The 22006-nt window shown below is 52.4% G+C and overlaps 1 protein-coding gene across 1 annotated transcript in view; it reads left to right on the top strand.

Moving 5' to 3' along the window:
- Positions 1–22006, top strand: part of LOC137381658 (membrane frizzled-related protein-like) — a 54721-nt gene that overhangs the window by 15031 nt on the left and 17684 nt on the right. Inside the window, exon 7 of the mRNA XM_068054385.1 lies at positions 1044–1174. Within this exon, the coding sequence (XP_067910486.1) occupies positions 1044–1174 (131 nt within the window). The remainder of the gene's footprint in view (positions 1–1043; positions 1175–22006) is intronic.

Genomic DNA, 22006 nt, shown 5'->3' with positions numbered 1-22006 from the left:
AAAAATAAACTCGCTGGCGAATGTTAGTGAAATTGGGGTAATTTTAATGAGTTCACTGAGTGGGAATTCCATGAGTGGAATGCTGTTTTTACATCTCACCCAATATTTCTTTGCATTGATTTCAATGGAGAGTAAAATCAGGTGGGGCGTAAAACCAGCATTGGTCCTGAGCACATCAGTTTCCTGATGAGTGTCTCAGATTAAATTGACCCCCTAATATCTCAGCAATTCTCTCCGGCTAGTTCCTGATTCTACTTCCTCTGAGTGTTGTTTGGCACTTTATTTAAAGCGTTGAGTGTGAGGTTAAATAGAGAGTTTGGAACCTTCTTTTCCCCTGCCTCTGCTTTTCTCCCCTCCTCTCTAGTAAATACGTACGATCTGATCAGTTGCTCACTTTCAGTTTCAGGCGTTTGCTTGAGAACACACAGCTTTGTGTTTATTTAAAATACTTCACTCCCTACACCCCATTGTCTGGGCAAATGGATTTTAATGCACCTCTGTCCCCTTGCTCTTCCAGATAAGAGTGCCCTCCTCGACCTCAGTACTGAGGACTCCCCATGTCCTGTGGAACTCTGGATCAAAGTGTGAACATATTCCCTCTGGTGGTGACAAATGGCATTTTAAAAAATAATAACAAAATATTTCTGTGCAGTGAGGGCTAGACTCAACTGCACTATCCAGGAAGGTGTTAAGTAGACTTGAGGCTTTTATCCAGAGTTAGGGAAAGAGAATGATCCAATTGTGGGTTGTCCATGTGCCAGTGGAATGGGCATTGTTACAGGAGTCAGGGCAATGCCATTCAGTTCAGGTCTGATGAGTTGAGCAAGACATACCTCAACTAGGAAGCAAGTATATTAAGAACAAGTATGTTAATAAAGTCTTGCTTTTCATTGTATTTATAAATAAGCAGGAGTTTACACATCTTTGGTCAATTGGGATCAATAACATCATCGATTGGAAATCAGATCTCATGTTACTGCAGGGGGAGGTGGTGAGTTTTCTGAGTTGCCTTTTTACCACACTTTATGGTTCCCTCTCACCAGGTTATGTGGGAATCTTGCACCTCCTACTGTCAACACCAACACCAGCAGGCTTAAAGTTTCTTTCATGTCAGACACAAGTGTTGGGCGACGGGGATTCACAGCACGATACTGGATGATCGCATCAAGTGACAGTAAGTGGATTTAAGATCTGCTCCAGCTGGCTCAGGTGGATGTGAGAGATCCCGAGGAAGGGTTGGGGGGGGGGGGGGGGTGGGGGTGGTGGGGGGTGCGGGGGAGAAAGGTGCAATTTTCACTTTCAGCATCTGGGCAGTAACTGGGGGAGCAGACTGACCACCTATTGTAGAAGTGCCTGATAATTATTCCATTGAAATCAACGGGATCAAAATTGAGATCCTGTTTTGAAGAGTGGAAATTCCTTGCACCAATCACACATGTCTGTGCACAGAATGACCACTGCTTTTACCACAGAGCAATCGTCACTGTACTTCAAGATAATTTAATGGTGGGTGACTTTACGTGATGGTGAAGTCAATGGAAATAAAAGTGGAGAGAGATGTAAAAGGGATTGCTGACTCATTATCGTCCGTTTTATATCATCGCACAGAGTCAAACCAACTCCCATTATATCTGAAGTACTGAGAGAAAATTCCAATAAACTTCAGGTGTTACATAAATGCATCAATTGTGCTTCAATCCCAGGGCCAGTTACAATTTCTCCCCTCGCCAAGGTTTCGGGTTCTGCTGTGGTGTAAATCTACAGGCATCGGGTACCTCACCCAAGTGGCAGTTCTTCATGTGTGAGCCCAGACCACAAAAAAAATTAGCAGGGTATTTGACCATGAGAAGCATCACATTCCAGCCCGATCCTGGCCTTACTGATGTCCAGACCTCAGGAAGGGAAACTGGTTAACAATCAAGAGTGGAAGCCCTGCCTGATTTTAACCCCTCCCTACACCAGAGACAATGAGGCTCACTGTGGTCTCAGCTGGGATCAGTTAACAGAACAGAGTAATATTGATCCGAGGATCTTCTATGACTAAAAAAACTGGGATTGTTCTCCTTAGAGCAGGGGAGGTTTAATGGAAGTGTTCAAAATTATGAAGGGTTTCGATGGAGTAAATAGGCAGAAACTGTTTCCAATGGCTGTATTGGTCCATAACCAAAGGATACAGATTTCAGATAATTAACAGAAGAAACAGAGGAGAGGAGGAGAATTTATTTTATGTATGAAATTGTTGTGATCTGGAACGCGCTGCCTGAAAGGACGGTGGAAGCAGATTCAATAGTAACTTACAAAAGGGAATTGGATAAATACTTGAAGGGTGAAATATGTAGGGCCATGGGGAAAGAGCAGGGAGTGACTAAGGGGATAGCTCTTTTAAATAAAAACAGAAAGTGCTGGAAATACTCAGCAGATCAGGCAGCATCTGTGGAGAGAGAAGCAGAATTAATGTTTCAGGCCTGTGACCTTTCATCAGAACTGGCAAAGGTTAGAAAAGAATTGGGTTTTAAGCAAGTGAAGGGGGTGGGGAGGTTGGTGGAGAAAAGAACAAAAGGGAAGGTGTTTGATAGGGCAGAGGGCAAGGGAGATTAAATGACAAATCTGTCCTGGGACAAAGACAAAGAGTGTGTTAATGCTTGTGGTGAAAGACAAAGCATTAGTCCAGAGAGAGTGTTAATAACAGAATAATGAGCAGTTCTGTCTACGTGAAAAACAGGCACATGGTTAAAAAAAATTAAAAATAATGAAAAAAAAGGCCAGTCATGTTCTGAAATTATTGAACTCAATGTTGAGTCCACAAGGCTGTAGAGTGCCTAATCGAAAGATCAGGTGCTGCTTCTCGAGCTTGCGTTGACGTTCACTGGAACACTGGAGCAGGCCAAAGACAGAAATGTGGGCATGAGAGCAGGGGGGTGTGGGTGTTGAAATGGAAAACAACTGGAAGCTCGGGGTCCTGCTTTCAGACTGAGTGGAGGTGTTCCACAAAGTAGACATCCAGTCTACGTTTGGTCTCCCCAATGTAGAGGAGACCACACTGTGAGCAGCGAATACAGTATACTCCATTGAAAGAAGTACAAGTAAATCGCTGCTTCACCTGAAAGGAGTGTTTGGGGCCTGGGATAGTGAGGAGAGAGGAGGTAAATGGGCAGGTATTACACCTCCTGTGATTGCAGGGGAAGGTGCCATGGGAAGGGGACGAGGTGGTGGGGGTAATGGAGGAGTGGACCAGGGTATCGCGGAGGGAATGATCCCTACGGAATGCTGACAGGTGAGGGGAGGGGAAGATGCGTTTGGTGGTGGAATCACGCTGGAGATGGCGGAAATGGCGGAGGATGATCCTTTGGATATGGAGGCTCCTGGGGTGGAAAGTAAGGACAAGGGGAACCCTGTCACGTTTCTGGGAGGGAGGGGAAGGGGTGAGGGTAGAAGTGCGGGAAATGGGCCGGACACGGTTGAGGGCCCTGTCAACCACAGTGGGGGGGACCATTGTTGAGGAAAAAGGAAGATATATGAGAAGCGATGTTGTGGAAGGTTGCATCATCCGAGCAGATGCGTCAGAGACGGAGAAACTGGGAAAATGGAATGGAGTCCTTACAGGAGGTAGGGTGTGAAGAAGTGTAGTCGAGGTAGCTGTGGGAGTCGGTGGGCTTATAATGGATATTAGTAGACAACCTATCCCCAGAGTGGGCTAATGCATGGCAGATGCAGTATAATGTGGATAAATGTGAGGTTATCCACTTTGGTAGCAAAAACAGGAAAACAGATTATTATCTGAACGGCTATAAACAGAGAGGGGAATATGCAACGAGACCTGGGTATAGCTCTTGGGTTTAAAGGGACCAAAGGGTATGGGGTGAAAGCAGGAACAGGTTACTGAGTTGGATAATCAACCATGATCATAATGAATGGCGGAGCAGACTCGAAGGGCCAAATGGCCTACTCCTGCTCCTATTTTCTATGTTTCTATGTAAATAAGTTCAGTGGGGCAGGAACAGGCTGAAATGATGGGTCTGCCGGGACAGTCCTGTTTGTGGATTTTGGGAAGGAGGTAGAAGCGGGCTGACCAGGGTTGCGGGACTATGAGGTTGGAAGCTGTAGAGGGAAGGTCTCTGGAGGAGATGAGGTCAGTGACAGTCCTGTGGACAGTAGCTTGATGTTTGGTGATGGGGTCATGGTCCAGAGGGAGGTAGGAAGAAGTGTCTGAGAGTTGGCGCTGAGCCTCTGAAAGGTGGAGAAAAATAGGAACAGGAGTAGGCCATTCGACCCTTCGAGCCTGTTCCGCCATTCAATACGTTCATGGCTGATCATCCAAACTCAGTAACCTGTTCCTGCTTTCTCCCCATATTCCTTGATCCCATTAGCCCTAAGAACTATATCTAACTTTTTCTTGAATATATTTATTGATTTGGCCTCAACTGCTTTCTGTTGTGGAGAATTCCACAGGTTCACCACTCTCTGGGTGAAGAACTCCCTCCTCATCTCAGTCCTAAATGGTTTACCCCTTATCCTTACTCTGTGACCCCTGGTCCTGGACACCCCCGCCATCAGGAACATCTTTCCTGCATCTAGTCTGTCCAGTCCTGTTAGAATTTTGTAGATTTCTATGAGATCTCCTCTCATTCTTCTAAACTCGAGCGAATACAAGCCTAATCGACCCAATCCTTCTTCATACGTCAGTCCTGCCATCCCAGGAATCAGTCTGGTGAACCTTCGCTGCACTCCCTCCATAGCAAGAACATCCTTCCTCAGATAAGGAGACCAAAACTGCACAAAATATTCCAGATGTGGTCTCACCAAGGCCTTGTATAATTGCAGCAAGACATCCCTGCTCCTGTACTCGAATCCTCTCGCTATGAAGGCCAACATACCATTTGCCTTCTTAACTGCCTGCTGCACCTGCATGCTTACTTTCAGCGACTGGTGCACAAGGACACCCAGGTCTTGCTGCACCTCCCCCTTTCCCAATCTATCTTCATTCAGATAATAATCTGCCTTTCTGTTTTTGCCACCAAAGTGGATAATCTCACATATATCCACATTATACTGCATCTGCCATGTATTTGCCCACTCACTCAACCTGTCCAAATCACACTGGAGCTTCTCTGCATCCTCCTCACAGCTCACACTCCCACCCAGCTTTGTGTCATCTGCAAACTTGGATTTATTATATTTAATTCCCTCATCTATATCATTCATATATATTGTGAATAGTTGGGGTCCTAGTACACCAGACAACAACAGCACCATCCTTGTCAGCAGGTTTGATCACAACGTCAGGGTTAGACCTGAGAGAACGGAGTGTGGCAAGTTCAGAGGGGGACAGGTTAGAGTGAGTGAGGGGGGCAGAGAAATTGAGATGGCCGATGGCACGTTGACAGTTTTCAATGAAAAGATCAAGAGCGGGTAAGAGGCCAGAGGGAAGGGTCCAGGTAGAGGGAGAATGCTGGAGGCGGGTGAATGGGTCTGCTGATCGATGGGAGGACTCCTGGTCAAAGAAGTGAGCCCAGAGACGGAGGCGACGGATGAAGAGCTCAACGTCATGCCGAGCGCGAAATTCATTGAGGTGGGGACGTAAGGGGATAAAACAGACCTTTGCTGAGTACAGAACGCTCAGCATCAGAGAGGGGGAGGTCAGAGGGTATAGTGAATACACGGCAAGGGGTCAGATCAGAAGGGGTGGGGTCAGAGGGAAGTGAAGCGGAAGGAGGATCTGGAGGGGCATTCGTCCCCATCAGCTGCTGGAGCTTGCGTTCCTTGACATCTGAAAGGAAGAAAAAAAGTTTTTTGTTGATGCGTCGGATGAGACGAAAGATGAGATGAAACTGCGGAGTAGAACAGATTTGAGATAAGGTGAGACGGTGCTGCTGGAGAGAGAGGTCCAGTGTGTGCATGTGGCGGCGCATAGCACTGAGTGTAGATCTCAGGATGCGACGAGAGTAGCAGTCCGAGGAACGTTGTATTTCTCGGAGATAACTGTAATCCTGGGTGGATTCAAAACATGATGGGTAAAAATGCAGTTGGAATCCACGTGGAATAAGTTGGAGCCGGAGACAGTCACTGAGGAAGGAGATGTGGCTGTGAAAACAAGATTTGGTAGATACCTTATCAAACACCAGGAGGGAAATAGAAAGCAATGAAGGTGAACAAGGTAAAAGAGACAAACAAAAATCCCGTCGGAAAGAAGAGCAGAACTCCCTCAATGTAGACATTCCTGGAAGAGAAGTGGCAGTGAATTAAACACGAAAATAAAAGCAAAATCCTGCAGATGCTGGAAATCTGAAATAAAAACAAGAAATACTGAAAATACTCAGCAGGTCTGGCAGCATATGTGGAGAGAGAAGCAGAGTTAACGTTTCAGGTCAGTGACCCTTCATCAGAACTGATGAAACCCAGAGGTCCCATTCCCAGACTGACCCCAGACTGACCCCAGACTGCCCAACCCCAGACTGCCCATTCCCAGACTGACCCCAGACTGCCCATGCCCAAAATTCCCATTCCCAGACTGACCATCCCCAGACTGCCTATCCCCAGACTGCAAGTCTCCAGACTGCCCATTCCCAGACTGACCTCAGACTGCCCAACCCCAGACTGCCCATTCCCAGACTAACCCCAGACTGCCCATTCCCAGACTGCAAATCTCCAGACTGCCCATTCCCAGACTGACCCCAGACTGCCCATCCCCAAAATTCCCATTTCCAGACTGACCATCCCCAGACTGCCTATCCCCAGACTGCAAATCTCCAGACTGCCCATTCCCAGACTGACCTCAGACTGCCCAACCCCAGACTGCCCATTCCCAGACTAACCCCAGACTGCCCATTCCCAGACTGCAAATCTCCAGACTGCCCATTCCCAGACTGACCCCAGACTGCCCATCCCCAAAATTCCCATTTCCAGACTGACCATCCCCAGACTGCCTATCCCCAGACTGCAAATCTCCAGACTGCCCATTCCCAGACTGACCTCAGACTGCCCAACCCCAGACTGCCCATTCCCAGACTAACCCCAGACTGCCCATTCCCAGACTGCAAATCTCCAGACTGCCCATTCCCAGACTGACCCCAGACTGCCCATCCCCAAAATTCCCATTTCCAGACTGACCATCCCCAGACTGCCTATCCCCAGACTGCAAATCTCCAGACTGCCCATTCCCAGACTGACCCCAGACTACCCATTCCCAGACTAAGCCCAGACTGCCCAACCCCAGACTGCAAATTTCCAGACTGACCCCAGACTGCCCATCACCAGACTGCCCATTCCCAGACTGACCCCAGACTGCCCATCCCCAGACTGCCCATCCCCAGACTGCTCATTCCCAGACTGTTCCCAGACTGCCCATCCCCAGACAGCTCATCGACTGTCCATCCCCAGACTGCCCATCCCCAGACTGACCCTAGACTGCCCATCCCCAGACTGTCCATCGCCAGACTGCCCATCCCCAGACTGACCCCCGACTGCCCATCCCCAGACTGACCCCAGACTGCCCATCCCCAGACTGCCCATCCCCAGACTGCCCCCAGACTGCCCAACCCAGACTGCCCATTCCCAGACTGACCCCAGACTGCCCATCCCCAGACAGCTCATCGACTGTCCATCCCCAGACAGCTCATCGACTGTCCATCCCCAGACTGCCCATTCCCAGACTGCCCATTCCCAGACTGACCCCAGACTGCCCATCCCCAAAATTCCCATTCCCAGACTGCCCATCCCCAGACAGCTCATCGACTGTCCATCCCCAGACTGCCCATCCCCAGACTGACCCTAGACTGCCCATCCCCAGACTGTCCATCGCCAGACTGCCCATCCCCAGACTGACCCCCGACTGCCCATCCCCAGACTGACCCCAGACTGCCCATCCCCAGACTGCCCATCCCCAGACTGCCCCCAGACTGCCCAACCCAGACTGCCCATTCCCAGACTGACCCCAGACTGCCCATCCCCAGACAGCTCATCGACTGTCCATCCCCAGACAGCTCATCGACTGTCCATCCCCAGACTGCCCATTCCCAGACTGCCCATTCCCAGACTGACCCCAGACTGCCCATCCCCAAAATTCCCATTCCCAGACTGACCATCCCCAGACTGCCCAACCCCAGACTGCAAATCTCCAGACTGCCCATTCCCAGACTGACCCCAGACTGCCCATCCCCAGACTGCCCAACCCCAGACTGCCCATTCCCAGACTACCCATCCCCAGACTGACCATCCCCAGACTGTCCACCCCCAGACTGCCCATCCCCAGACTGACCATCCCCAGACTGTTCCCAGACTGCCCATTCCCAGACTGCCCATCCCAGACTGCTCATTCCCAGACTGTTCCCAGACTGCTCATTCCCAGACTGGCCATCCCCAGACTGTTCCCAGACTGCTCATTCCCAGACTGGCCATCCCCAGACTGTTCCCAGACTGCTCATTCCCACACTACCCATTCCCAGACTGCCCATCCCAGACTGCTCATTCCCAGACTGCTGATTCCCAGACTGTTCCCAGACTGCTCATTCCCAGACTGCCCATCCCAGACTGCTCATTCCCAGACTGCCCATTCCCAGACTGCTCATTCCCAGACTGCCCATCCCCAGACTGCCCATTCCCAGACTGCTCATCTCCAGACTGCTCATTCCCAGACTGCTTTTTTTCAGGTTGTTAATTTCCAGACTGGACTGAGATTGATCCAAGACCTGTGGGTTTTCTTCTGGAATCTCCTGAAGTTCTGCTCCTGCAGCAGGATATTGGGGTTGGGGGAATTGTTGAGGACGACAGCTGTGATAATGTGAAGTGTCGCACTGTATCTGGAGAGACGACACAACACAATCATTAGTTGTCTGCTCTTTTAAGCATTTTAAGAAGGTTAACAGAACAATTAAGAATTGGCTAACTGATAGAAGGCAGAGAGTGGTCTTAGATGGTAAATACTCAGCCTGGAGCCCAGTTACCAGTGGCGTGCCACAGGGATCAGTTCTGGGTCCTCTCCTGTTTGTGATTTTTATTAACGACTTGGATGAGGAAGTCGAAGGGTGGGTCAGTAAATTTGCAGATGATACAAAGGTTGGTGGAGTTGTGGATACCGAGGAGGGCTATTGTCGTCTGCAAAGGGACTTGGATAGGTTGCAGTGCTGGGCTGAAAAGTGGCAGATGGAGTTTAACCCTGAAAAGTGTGAGGTCGTCCATTTTGGAAGGACAAACACGAATGCAAAATACTGGGTTAACGGTAGGGTTCTTGGGCATGTGGAGGAGCAGAGAGACCTTGGGGTCTATGTGCATAGATCGTTGAAAGTTGCAACTCAAGTGGATAGGGCTGTGAAGAAGGCATATGGGGTGTTAGCGTTCATTAGCAGAGGGATTGAATTTAAGAGCCGTGAGGTGATGATGCAGCTGTACAGGACCTTGGTAAGGCCTCATTTGGAGTACTGTGTGCAGTTCTGGTCGCCTCATTTTAGGAAGGATGTGGAAGCCTTGGAGAGGGTGCAGAGGAGATTTACCAGGATGTTGCCTGGAATGGAGAATAAGTCTTACGAGGAAAGGCTGAACATTCTAGGCCTCTTCTCATTAGAACGGAGAAGGATGAGGGGTGACATGATAGAGGTTTATAAGATGATCAGGGGAATAGATAGGGTAGACAGTCAGAAACTTTTTCCCCGGGTGGAGCAAAGCGTTACAAGGGGTCATAAATTTAAGGTGAAGGGTGGGAGATATAAGGGGGATGTCAGGGGAAGGTTCTTTACCCAGAGAGTGGTCGGGGCATGGAATGCCTTGCCTGGGGAAGTTGTTGAGTCAGAAACTTTAGGGACTTTCAAACGGCTTTTAGATAGGTATATGGATAAAGGAGAATGATGGGGTATAGATTAAATTGTCCTTGACAGAGGACAAAGGATCGGCACAACATCGTGGGCCGAAGGGCCTGTTCTGTGCTGTATTTTCTATGTTCTATGTTCTATAATGAAGGGAGGATTCACATCCAGAGTTTCACTGGGAATGTTCCAAGTTTTGAAGGAAGTGCCTCTGCTTGTTTTGGTCTCCAGAGCAGGGTGATTTTTCCAATGTGGAATGTACTCCTTGCTGCGTCAGTAAGCTTTTTTTTTCCCTTTCTTTTTATAAGGTGGCCTTTATACCCCAGGCCCCATTTATGTATTTTATGTCGAGGGGGCCTTTATTCCTCAGGCCCCCTTTATATACATTTTAAAATAACTTTATTAAAGACAGATAAATAAACAAAAAACTCAAATTAAAATGCCATTCTCGGCGTCGACGATGCACTCCAGTCCCTGCGGTGCCCACCAGTCGCGGAAGGCCTCGAGCGTACTGGCGGACACCGCATGCTCCTTCTCCAGGGACACCCAGGCGCGAATGTAACCGCGGAAGAGGGGCAGGCAATCGGGGAGGACGGACCCCCCGACGGCCCGCAACCTGGACCTGTGGATTGCCACCTTGGCCAGGCCCAGGAGCAGACCGACGAGGAGATCCTCCTCCCGGCCCAAGCTCCTCCGCACCGGGTGCCCAAAGATCAGGAGCGTGGGACTGAAGTGCAGCCAGAATTTGAGGAACAGCCCCTTCAGATACTCAAATAGGGGCTGCAACCTCGCACACTCTGTATAAACGTGGAAAACGGACTCGTCCAGGCCGCAGAAAGTACAGGCGGCCTGGGAGTCCGTGAACCTACTTAAAAGTCTATTGCACGGGACTGCTCTGTGCAGCACCCTCCACCCCAGGTCCCCGATGTAAAGGGGGAAGACTCCCGCATAGAGAGACCTCCATCGGGGTTTCCCCTCGCCGCCAGATGGCAACGCGGACCGCCAGGGCGTGTCCGGCCGGCTGACGAGGGCGAGGAAGTGGAGAGTGTGCAGGAGCAGCCCGTACAGGAAACCCCTCCACGCCGATTGGAATGGCACGGAGGGCATTTCCGAGAGGCGGCTCGGGTTGTGCGGGACCGGCTCCCGAGGAGGGTTTCGGAGCCTGGATCCGATGAGCAGTTCCAGCCGAGCGGGGGTCAGCTCGGCCGGGATCGCTCCGCACTCCCGAGGCCCCTCGCCACCCGCAGTGAGGGGCGTCCCGGAGGCTTCGGCTACTCCTCTGCCCGCCGGTCCGTCCCCGGAGTTGGCCACCCGGACAGCCGAGGCGCTCTCCTCCGCCGGGGGGGAGCACCCTGACTGGAGGCGACCATGTTCCAGACTCGGAATAGATCCCGGTAAAAGACAGGCAACTCCCTCAGAGAGGCGCGGCTAACGGACTCCACCGGGAGCTGCGTGTCGTCTTGAAGTCAGTGACACTGGCGGAAAAAATACGTCGCCAGCGCACACCATCTGGGAGGACGCTCGACGAACAGGTATCTCTGCAGGGTCCGAAGGCGGAGAGTCGCAGCCTGGGTGCGGACGCACACCAGCGACTGACCGCCCTCCTCAATCGGGAGACACAGGACCGCGGCAGAGACCCAGTGTTTCCTCTTGCCCCAGAAGAAATCGACAAGTTTCTTCTGGATCTTGGTGGCAAATACAGGGGGCGGGGCCAAAGTAACCAACCGGTACCACAGCATGGAGGCCACCAGTTGGTTTATGACCAGCGCTCGGCCCCTGTAGGAAAGCACTCGGAGCAGTCCTGTCCAGCGCCCCAGCCGAGCAGTGACTTTCGCCTCCAACTCCTGCTAGTTTGCCGGCCAGGCTTCCTCAGCGGGGCTAAGATGGACTCCCAGATAGAGGAGGTGCGTGGTGCTCCACGCAAAAGGTGTCATCTCCTCCAGCAGGGAGTCCACCCGCCCCTGACCAACCAGGAGTCCGGAACATTTCTCCCAATTGATCCTCGCGGAGGACGCGGCAGAAAAGGTCTGCTGGCAGTCGCGCATCCTCCGCAAGTCAAAGGGATCTGTGACTGCGAGGAGCACGTCGTCGGCATAAGCCGAGAGGACGACCCGCATGGCCGGCTCGCGCAGAGCCAATCCCGTCAACCTCCTGCGAAGCGGGCACAGGAAGGGCTCCACGCAGATGGTATACAATTGGCCGGACATGGGGCACCCCTGACGCACTCCTCTCCCAAAGCGAAGGGGCGCCGTCAAGGACCCGTTAACTTTGACCAGACACTCTGCGGCGGCGTATAAAAGTCGGACCCGGGCCACGAAATGCGGCCCGAGTCCGAAAGCACGCAGAGTCCCGAAAAGGTAATCGTGATCCACCCTGTCGAATGCCTTCTCCTGATCGAGGGAGAGAAAGGCGACCGACTGACCAGTCCTCTGGGAAAGATGGATCAGGTCCCGGACCAGGTGGATGTTGTCTTGGATGGACCGGCCCGGGACCGTGTAGGACTGGTCGGGGTGGATCATGTGGGCCAGCACGGAGCCCAGGCGGGTAGACATAGCCCGGGCAAAGATCTTATAATCTGTGCTGAGGAGGGAGACCGGACGCCAGTTTTTAAGCAGGCGGAGATCGCCCTTCTTCGGCAGCAGAACGATGACCGCCCTGCGCCACGAAAGGGGCATCTCCCCGGTTGCTAGGCTTTCCCCCAGGACCCGCGCGTAATCGTCCCCCAGGACGTCCCAGAACGCCCTGAGGAACTCCACGGTCAACCCATCCAGCCCTGGGGATTTGCCCCTTGAGAGCTGGTGGAGGGCACCAGTCAGCTCCGCCAACGTGAGCGGAGCCTCCAATCCTTCGGCGCCCTCCGGGCTGACCTGCGGCAGGTCCTCCCACAAAACTCTGCGCGCATCCTCGCTGGACGGATCCGGAGAGAACAACGCACTGTAATAAGTCCGGACCAGGAGGCCCATTCCCTCCGGATCCGTGATGGAGGATCCGTCGTCGGCCAGCAGTTCAACGAGCTGCTTACGGACCCCCCGCCATTTGTCCAGCGAGTAGAAGAAGGGTGAGGCGCGGTCCAAATCTTCCAGGATCTGGATCCGCGACCTCACGTACGCACCTCAGAACCCTATGAGCTGCAGGTCCCTCAGCGCGCCCTTCTTCTCTTTGTACGCCTGCCACAGGGCCGGGTCCGCGACGGCATGACCGAGGCGGGATTCCAAGTCGAGCACCTCCCTCTCAAGGCGCCCGATCTCGGCTTCCCGCCTCTTGGTCGACCCCTTCACGTCCACCTGACAGAAGACGCGGATGTGAGTCTTGCCCACATCCCACCATAGCCTCAAAGAGGGGAAGCCCCCGCTTCCTTCTCCAGTCGGCCCAGAATCGACAGAACGAGTCCCGAAATCGCTCGTCCTCCAGCAGCCGGTTGTTAAAGTGCCAGTACGCGGACCCCGCCCGCGTGCGGAGGGGAGTTAACTTCGCCCACACCAGGTGGTGGTCCGAGCACGGCACCAGCCGCATGGAGGCCGCCGAGATGCGGGAGACGTACGCCTGCGAAAAGTAGAGGCGGTCGATTCGGGACCCTCCTCCTCCAGACCTCCACTTGAAGGCGCTGGAGTCAGGATGGAGATTCCGCCAGACGTCCACCAAGTTAAGGGAGCTGATCAGTTCCCTCAACTTCTCCACCGACGCTTGGCCGCGCTGGGGACCGGAGCGATCCCCCACCTCGAGGGTGCAGTTAAACTCCCCGCCGAATATGATGCACTCGCCGCTATCGATGGAGCTCAAGAGAGCGGACACTTCTTCAAAGAAGCGCGCTTGCAACGCGCCGGGCCTGGGCGCGTACACGTTCACAAAGCGGAGTGACACGCTACCCAGGCGAACGGCGAGGTGGAGCAAGCGGCCCGGCACTAGCTCCTTGACCCCCAAGATCTCCGGCTGAAAAGTCGGGGCCAACAAGATAGCCACCCCACTAGAAATAGGGGTGAGGTGACTCATGTAGACCCCACCCTGCCACTCCAGGAGCCAGGTGGCTTTGTCTCCCGGAACGGTGTGGGTTTCCTGCAGAAAGCTCACCGCGTATCTCCCTTCCCTGAGGACTGAGAGATTGTGAAATCTGCGGTGAGCCCCTGTGCTGCCGTTGATGTTGAGGCTGGCTGTGGTTATCTTCATGTCAAAGGTACCAACCCGTCACCAACACCACACTGTGAGGAGGGAGTGGAAGTGCACCTGGCCTTCCACTCCCCCAGCAACCCATTGAGGAACACATTAAAACGGCGCCTCTCAACCAGTTTCACGCCCGTGCGCTTGCCCGCTTTCTTCAGGGCGGCACGGACGGACTGTATGATCAGCGCCAGATTCGACCAACGGCCGAGGGCCAGCTGAACTTTATCGCGGCAACCCCTGCAAGCCGCGAGGAAATCCCGGAGTTCCGCCGTGGGGATGAGAGGAGATTCGGTGGGAGGCACGAGGGACTCCACCACCTCACTGGCGATGGAATCAAGATCATCCTCCGTGGCCCACACCGAATCCCCATCCTCCTCCGGGTCGTCACCGCCAGCGGCCGACACATCCACCACACACTGTGCGGCGGACGTCCCAGCTGCGCCAGCTGGTCCTGCCTCCGTCACGATCCCACCCCCAGGATCGATGGCGGAGGAGTCCTCTCTGGGTTCTATTGTGAAACTGGAGCCTGTGGGTACCAGCAGAGTGGGAACCCCCTCCACCTCCGTCCCCAGGCCAATGAGTGGTCCAGGGGAGAGATAAGATCCCGACTCCGGAAATCCAGCCGGAGCCGAGACTGGAGGCGGAGAGAGGAGGCCATCTCCCGCTCCGCCAGCACCCACAGGTCCAGCAGATGGGGCAGCATTCTCAGTTTTCACCAGGTCGAGTGTCTCCTGGTTGGTGGTGGACTCCAGCTGGGAGGGCTGACACTCTGGGGCGTCGCCCTCCCCTTCATTTAGGGCACCCGACCCAGCAGCAGTGGTGGAATGGGCGGCGTCCCCAGGCTCCCCCACCACAAGCAGGGCCCCACTTACTCCTTGAGGAGGGGCCTCATGTACCGGGGCCTTCCCCTCCCCTCCATCCTGAGGAATAGGGAGCTCCTGCCCGGACTTTGTAGCGTTGGTGGTGGCGGTAGGGGGAACCTGAGGACCCGAAACAGGAGGCAGCTTCCCTCCAACAGATGGGCCCTGCACCTCAAGGTCCTGTGTTATTTCTGTGGAGGGGTGCCTTCTCCTCTTTTTCCCACTAGGGCGCGGAGACTCAGAGACCTCCATGTCATCAGAGGCCTCCGCCTCCGCACCCTTTTTTTCCTTTTTAGTCACCCTGGGCCTGAGCCCAGCCCTGGGACAGGTGGATTCCATGGGAATGGGCTTTGGGCTGAGCTCAGGCTCAGGTTGAGTCAAAGTGTCCAGGGGACGCGCCTCATGATGTTTCTTTTTTCCCCGCGTCTTCCTTCCGCTCGGACGGACGCTTCCCTCCCCGCCAGAGGCTGTGAAAACCACAGCCTCCGGAACCGACTGAGCGGTGTCTTTTGGATGTGTGGGGGGAGAGGGAGGAGGTGCTGTGGAACCACTCTGGGCCACCGAGGTGGAGCTGGCGGCCGGGAGGTTGGGGCAGTTCTTACGAAAATGCCCCACCCCCTTGCAGACGTGGCACCGCGCCCCATCAGAGGTCCAGAAGACGCGGTAGGCCGTCCCCTGAAACTCTATACCGAAGTGGCCCTCCAAGACCTCCTCCCGCGCCAGCTGCATGAATAACTGGCGGCGGAAGGAGTACACATGTCGGAGGCTGTGCTCCTGAAGACCGAGCGGGACTGGGGTGATCCCTGACCTCACCTCCCCCAGATGGTGTAGGTGGGGGAGGAGGAGCTCATCAGGAATGAAGGGTGGGACGTTCGACAAGGTTACCCGATGCGCAGTGACCCCCAGAGGGTCCACTGGCAAGAAAATCCCACCCACTGTGAGCCCCGTACTTAGGGCGAGGGACACAGCCCGCTCGGTCATCAGGAAGAACACAGCCTTCCCATACATCTTTGAGGCTGCAACAATGGCCGAGGGGCCGACAACCACGGCCATTGCCTTAACACAAGCCTCAATAGTTATATTAGGATGGGTGTAACTCTTCACCCCATGCTTTGATGTTAAGATTTTAAATGGTGACGGGGCCACAGGAGCAGCTGTCGCAGCTGCTGCAGCATAGGAGGGCCCCGCCACCGGAGAGGACTGAGAAGTCATGGGGTAGAAGAGTTACAGGCACTTTGTTGAGAGAAAAAAAAAGAGCAAATACAATAAATCAAAAAAGCAACACTTAAAGGATGTAGCACAGGAGAAGAGGCTGAGGGAGAGGAAGGCCAGGAGGAATCAGTCTTTGTTGGTATTTTAAAGAAGTCGTAGCTGGTCTTCCAGTTGGGAGGGTGGGGTGATGTCTTCACCTGGGTCAGCTGTAAGATGCCCAGGCACACGCCTCCTTCGATGTTCAGATAATAAGTCTCTTCACCTGGGCAGCTCCAGCTGTCCCAGGCTTAGTAGTTGGGGTGGGGAGGGAGCTCCCTATCCAAAGATGATAAACACAGGAGCTCCCTATTGAACAATACAGCCCCACCCAAGGTCTTCAGGTCTCTTCTTTTCCCCACCCCCAACAATCAATGAAAAAGACTTCAGGATAAAACAAACTCACAAAAGAGCTTCCAGTTCTTCCAGTTCTCCGACTTCCTTCCTTTGTTGAAATTTGGAAAAAGCTTTTGTTTCAGTTTGAGTCTCTCCCTCTTGCAGCAGTCACACAGCCTGCAGCCTCCAACCTCTGCACACAGCCACAGTCAACTGCACCTCGTTGATGCACTCAGGCTCCCAAATCAGAGAGCAGCCAATCCCAGTGCTGTACCTGCCCTGGGAGTGTTTGATGGGACAGTGTAGAGGGAGCTTTATGTTATAACATTTGGAAAACCAAGTGAAGGGCCACAGCACTAGGAATGATGGAAAATGAGGTATTCAATAGTAATGGGTCACGAAGATTGAGGTTTAAAAGTAGGAGGAGGACTGAGGGAGGTGAGATGTTTCAGTGTAAGATCCTGGTTTCAATTAGGCAAAGAATGCAAAGAGGAAGAAGTGTGTTGGATTAGTTGTTTGGAAATTCAAAGGAATAAGAAAGCAGAGTTCACAAGTAATTGCCTGAAGTAATGTTGCTAAAATAGATGAGAACCGCACCCCCCCCCCCCCACACTCCCACCCCCAGTTTTCCCTGTCACCCCCCCACTCCCCCTTTCCTGGTCACCCACCTTTCCCAATCCTCTTCCCCCTTTCCCCGTTTATCCCCTTTTCCTGGTTCCTTCCCTTTTCCCTGTAAACGTCCCTCCATTCCCTGTCACCCCACTTTTCCGATCCCTCTCCTCCTTTCCCAGTTCCTTCCCCTTTCCCACTTTCTCCCCTATTCCTGGTCATCCCCCCTTTCCTCGCTTATCTGAGAGCTGTTGAAACATCGGCAGATCCCCAATCTTCACCGGCCGCTCCCAGTTGCTTTCTGCCTCTTGCCAGTTCCATGAAATTGAACCCCCCAGCCCAATATTGGGCCATTCAGGCACAGAGAATGTTCCAGAAATAGGTACACCTCAATCTTTAGTTATTATGATGTGCCCATTAGTCTGGTCTGGGTAATATAGTCCCAGGAGCTTTTAACAATCCTTTTGAAAGACAGTTCGACTTGCATTTCAGTAGCGCCTTTCACAATCTCAGGACACTCTGAAGTGCTTTCGAACCAATGAAGTATTTTATTAAAGTTTAGTCACAGTTGTGATGTAGAAAACTCAGCAGCACTTTGTGCACAGCAAGCTCCCATAAACAGCAATGTGATAATGATCAGATCATTGATTTCAGAGATGTTGGTTGAGGGATATAAAATACCTAAGGTGGAGTTTGCTAAATTATATTTGAAATGAGACTGTGACGAGCCAGAGGGTTAAAGTCCTAGCTAAGGTTTGGAATTACTGTGTGCTTCCATGTGGTTTCAATTTACACAGACTACACATTCCCAGAATGCCTGGACTCCACATTCAGGGATAAGGTGCCAGGTTTATAACCTAACTGATCATCAGTTCACCAGCAGCCTCAGTTCTCTCTGAAGCACACCATAATAATACGCCCGAGTGAGTTATTGGACAAAAAGAGATGAACTATGTTATTCTTAAAGGAATGATCCACATATATCTGGGCCATTTAGGAATGTAGCATTTTGCAATGTTCCAGAAGCCAGATTGTTTTCAATGTCACTGGTTAAATTGCACTTTGTGTGTGGTTGCATCAAGCTGTGTGTAGACCCTCAGTATGCAAATATCAAGTGTCACTACGTGCTGAGGTTCTATCTGTTCCCGTGGTGCGAAGGATGGGTCTGGTCACATTGCCGCGGAACGCTCCATTCAGTTGGACCATGTCGTAACACCTGTCCCTCATGGAAAAGGTTATGCAGATAAACACCTTTGACCACAAATCCATCAGGCAGTGGTCCGCACGTAACATTCTCAAGGACCTGCGGCAAATAGAGATGGTGGATCCTGTCAGATGGTTCCCTGAGCAGACAGTCAAACTCATCTGGCAGAGTGCCTCATCGGCAGAACTTTCAAACATCAATATGTAGCTTGGCTGGTGGTGAGAAGGGCCCTCCCCATCAGATCCTTCCTGCACACCTGTGGTCTCACTGCTTCCACACGTTGCCTTTGAGGTGGCTGCAGTGGGGAACAGACAGTTGCCCACCTCCTTCTGGAATGCCCTTTTGCAAACCATGTGCGGAAAGAGATGCAGTGGTTTTTGTCGAGGTTCAGCCCAAGCAGCTCTGTAACACAGGAGTCTGTGCTCTACGGGCTGTTCCCAGGGACGCACACCGAGATAAACATCAACTGCTGCTGGAGGACTATCAATTTGGTGAAAGATACTCTTTGGTCTGCCCGAAACCTGCTGATCTTCCAGCGCACAGAGTTGTCAAGGACTGACTGTTGCAGACTGGCACATTCCAAAGTCCAGGACTACGTGCTGAGGGACGCACTAAAGCTTGGGGCAGCCACAGCAAGGGCTCAATGGGGAAAGACCACAGTGTCAGGTCCTCCTGCCCCTCAGGCTGTTTGCACCAGTGAATGTTTGACACAAAATGTAAATGTACACAGTAAATATAACCTGTAATAGCAAGTGAAGTGAGGCACCTCATAAACTGTATTGAAAGAAACGGTTCAATATTGCACTTTATGTAATATCAAATTTGAACTGTTATGTAATGTACTTTTACAAATTTTATGAATAAAGTATACTTTTGAAAAAGAAAACTCATTAAACAGCACATGTAGGGACCTGGAGGCTGTAGAAGGAAGAATAGACACTGACCATGAGAGTCTTTTGAAGCTCCTCAGGAAAATTAGTATCTCAAGGCCCAGACGGGTTATCACAGGGCAGGTGGTTTTTCACAGCTCAGACGGGTTATCACAGGGCAGGTGGTTTTTCACAGCTCAGTCGGGTTATCACAGGGCAGGTGGTTTTTCACAGCTCAGACGGGTTATCACAGGTCAGGTGGTTTTTCACAGCTCAGTCGGGTTATCACAGGGCAGGTGGTTTTTCACAGCTCAGTCGGGTTATCACAGGGCAGGTGGTTTTTCACAGCTCAGTCGGGTTATCACAGGGCAGGTGGTTTTTCACAGCTCAGGCGGGTTATCACAGGGCAGGAGGTTTTTCACAGCTCAGACGGGTTATCACAGGGCAGGTGGTTTTTCACAGCTCAGACGGGTTATCACAGGGCAGGTGGTTTTTCTCAGCTCAGACGGGTTATCACAGGGCAGGTGGTTTTTCACAGCTCAGGCGGGTTATCACAGGGCAGGTGGTTTTTCACAGCTCAGACGGGTTATCACAGGGCAGGTGGTTTAACACAGCTCAGACGGGTTATCACAGGGCAGGTGGTTTTTCACAGCTCAGACGGGTTATCACAGGGCAGGTGGTTTAACACAGCTCAGACGGGTTATCACGGGGCAGGTGGTTTTTCTCAGCTCAGTCGGGTTATCACAGGTCAGGTGGTTTTTCACAGCTCAGACGGGTTATCACAGGGCAGGTGGTTTAACACAGCTCAGACGGGTTATCACGGGGCAGGTGGTTTTTCTCAGCTCAGACGGGTTATCACAGGGCAGGTGGTTTTTCACAGCTCAGGCGGGTTATCACAGGGCAGGTGGTTTTTCACAGCTCAGACGGGTTATCACAGGGCAGGTGGTTTAACACAGCTCAGGCGGGTTATCACAGGGCAGGTGGTTTAACACAGCTCAGTCGGGTTATCACAGGGCAGGTGGTTTAACACAGCTCAGACGGGTTATCACAGGGCAGGTGGTTTAACACAGCTCAGTCGGGTTATCACAGGGCAGGTGGTTTAACACAGCTCAGACGGGTTATCACGGGGCAGGTGGTTTTTCACAGCTCAGACGGGTTATCACGGGGCAGGTGGTTTTTCTCAGCTCAGACGGGTTATCACAGGGCAGGTGGTTTTTCACAGCTCAGACGGGTTATCACAGGGCAGGTGGTTTAACACAGCTCAGATGGGTTATCACAGGGCAGGTGGTTTTTCACAGCTCAGACGGGTTATCACAGGGCAGGTGGTTTTTCACAGCTCAGACGGGTTATCACAGGGCAGGTGGTTTAACACAGCTCAGATGGGTTATCACAGGGCAGGTGGTTTTTCACAGCTCAGACGGGTTATCACAGGGCAGGTGGTTTTTCACAGCTCAGTCGGGTTATCACAGGGCAGGTGGTTTAACACAGCTCAGACGGGTTATCACAGGGCAGGTGGTTTTTCACAGCTCAGACGGGTTATCACAGGGCAGGTGGTTTTTCACAGCTCAGACGGGTTATCACAGGGCAGGTGGTTTAACACAGCTCAGACGGGTTATCACAGGGCAGGTGGTTTAACACAGCTCAGGCGGGTTATCACAGGGCAGGTGGTTTAACACAGCTCAGTCGGGTTATCACAGGGCAGGTGGTTTAACACAGCTCAGACGGGTTATCACAGGGCAGGTGGTTTAACACAGCTCAGACGGGTTATCACAGGGCAGGTGGTTTAACACAGCTCAGTCGGGTTATCACAGGGCAGGTGGTTTAACACAGCTCAGACGGGTTATCACAGGGCAGGTGGTTTAACACAGCTCAGACGGGTTATCACAGGGCAGGTGGTTTAACACAGCTCAGACGGGTTATCACAGGGCAGGTGGTTTAACACAGCTCAGACGGGTTATCACAGGGCAGGTGGTTTTTCTCAGCTCAGACGGGTTATCACAGGGCAGGTGGTTTTTCACAGCTCAGTCGGGTTATCACAGGGCAGGTGGTTTAACACAGCTCAGTCGGGTTATCACAGGGCAGGTGGTTTAACACAGCTCAGACGGGTTATCACAGGGCAGGTGGTTTAACACAGCTCAGACGGGTTATCACAGGGCAGGTGGTTTAACACAGCTCAGACGGGTTATCACAGGGCAGGTGGTTTAACACAGCTCAGTCGGGTTATCACGGGGCAGGTGGTTTAACACAGCTCAGACGGGTTATCACAGGGCAGGTGGTTTTTCACAGCTCAGGCGGGTTATCACAGGGCAGGTGGTTTTTCACAGCTCAGTCGGGTTATCACGGGGCAGGTGGTTTAACACAGCTCAGACGGGTTATCACAGGGCAGGTGGTTTAACACAGCTCAGACAGGTTATCACAGGGCAGGTGGTTTAACACAGCTCAGACGGGTTATCACAGGGCAGGTGGTTTTTCACAGCTCAGACGGGTTATCACAGGGCAGGTGGTTTAACACAGCTCAGACGGGTTATCACAGGGCAGGTGGTTTAACACAGCTCAGACGGGTTATCACAGGGCAGGTGGTTTTTCACAGCCCAGTTGGGTTATCACAGGGCAGGTGGTTTAACACAGCTCAGACGGGTTATCACAGGGCAGGTGGTTTAACACAGCTCAGTCGGGTTATCACAGGGCAGGTGGTTTTTCACAGCTCAGGCGGGTTATCACAGGGCAGGTGGTTTAACACAGCTCAGACGGGTTATCACAGGGCAGGTGGTTTAACACAGCTCAGGCGGGTTATCACAGGGCAGGTGGTTTAACACAGCTCAGGCGGGTTATTGCACGCCAGATGAGTTATCAGAGTCCAGACAGGTTATTGCTTTGCCTGCACTTTGTATGATGTGTTTCTGTGAGACATGGCTTGCATCTCAGGAA

This window comes from Heterodontus francisci, chromosome 22 (assembly GCF_036365525.1).
Source record: "Heterodontus francisci isolate sHetFra1 chromosome 22, sHetFra1.hap1, whole genome shotgun sequence".
NCBI lineage: Eukaryota > Metazoa > Chordata > Chondrichthyes > Heterodontiformes > Heterodontidae > Heterodontus > Heterodontus francisci.
The sequence above is the reverse complement of the archived record's forward strand: the minus strand, read 5'-3'. Positions and strand labels throughout refer to the sequence as shown.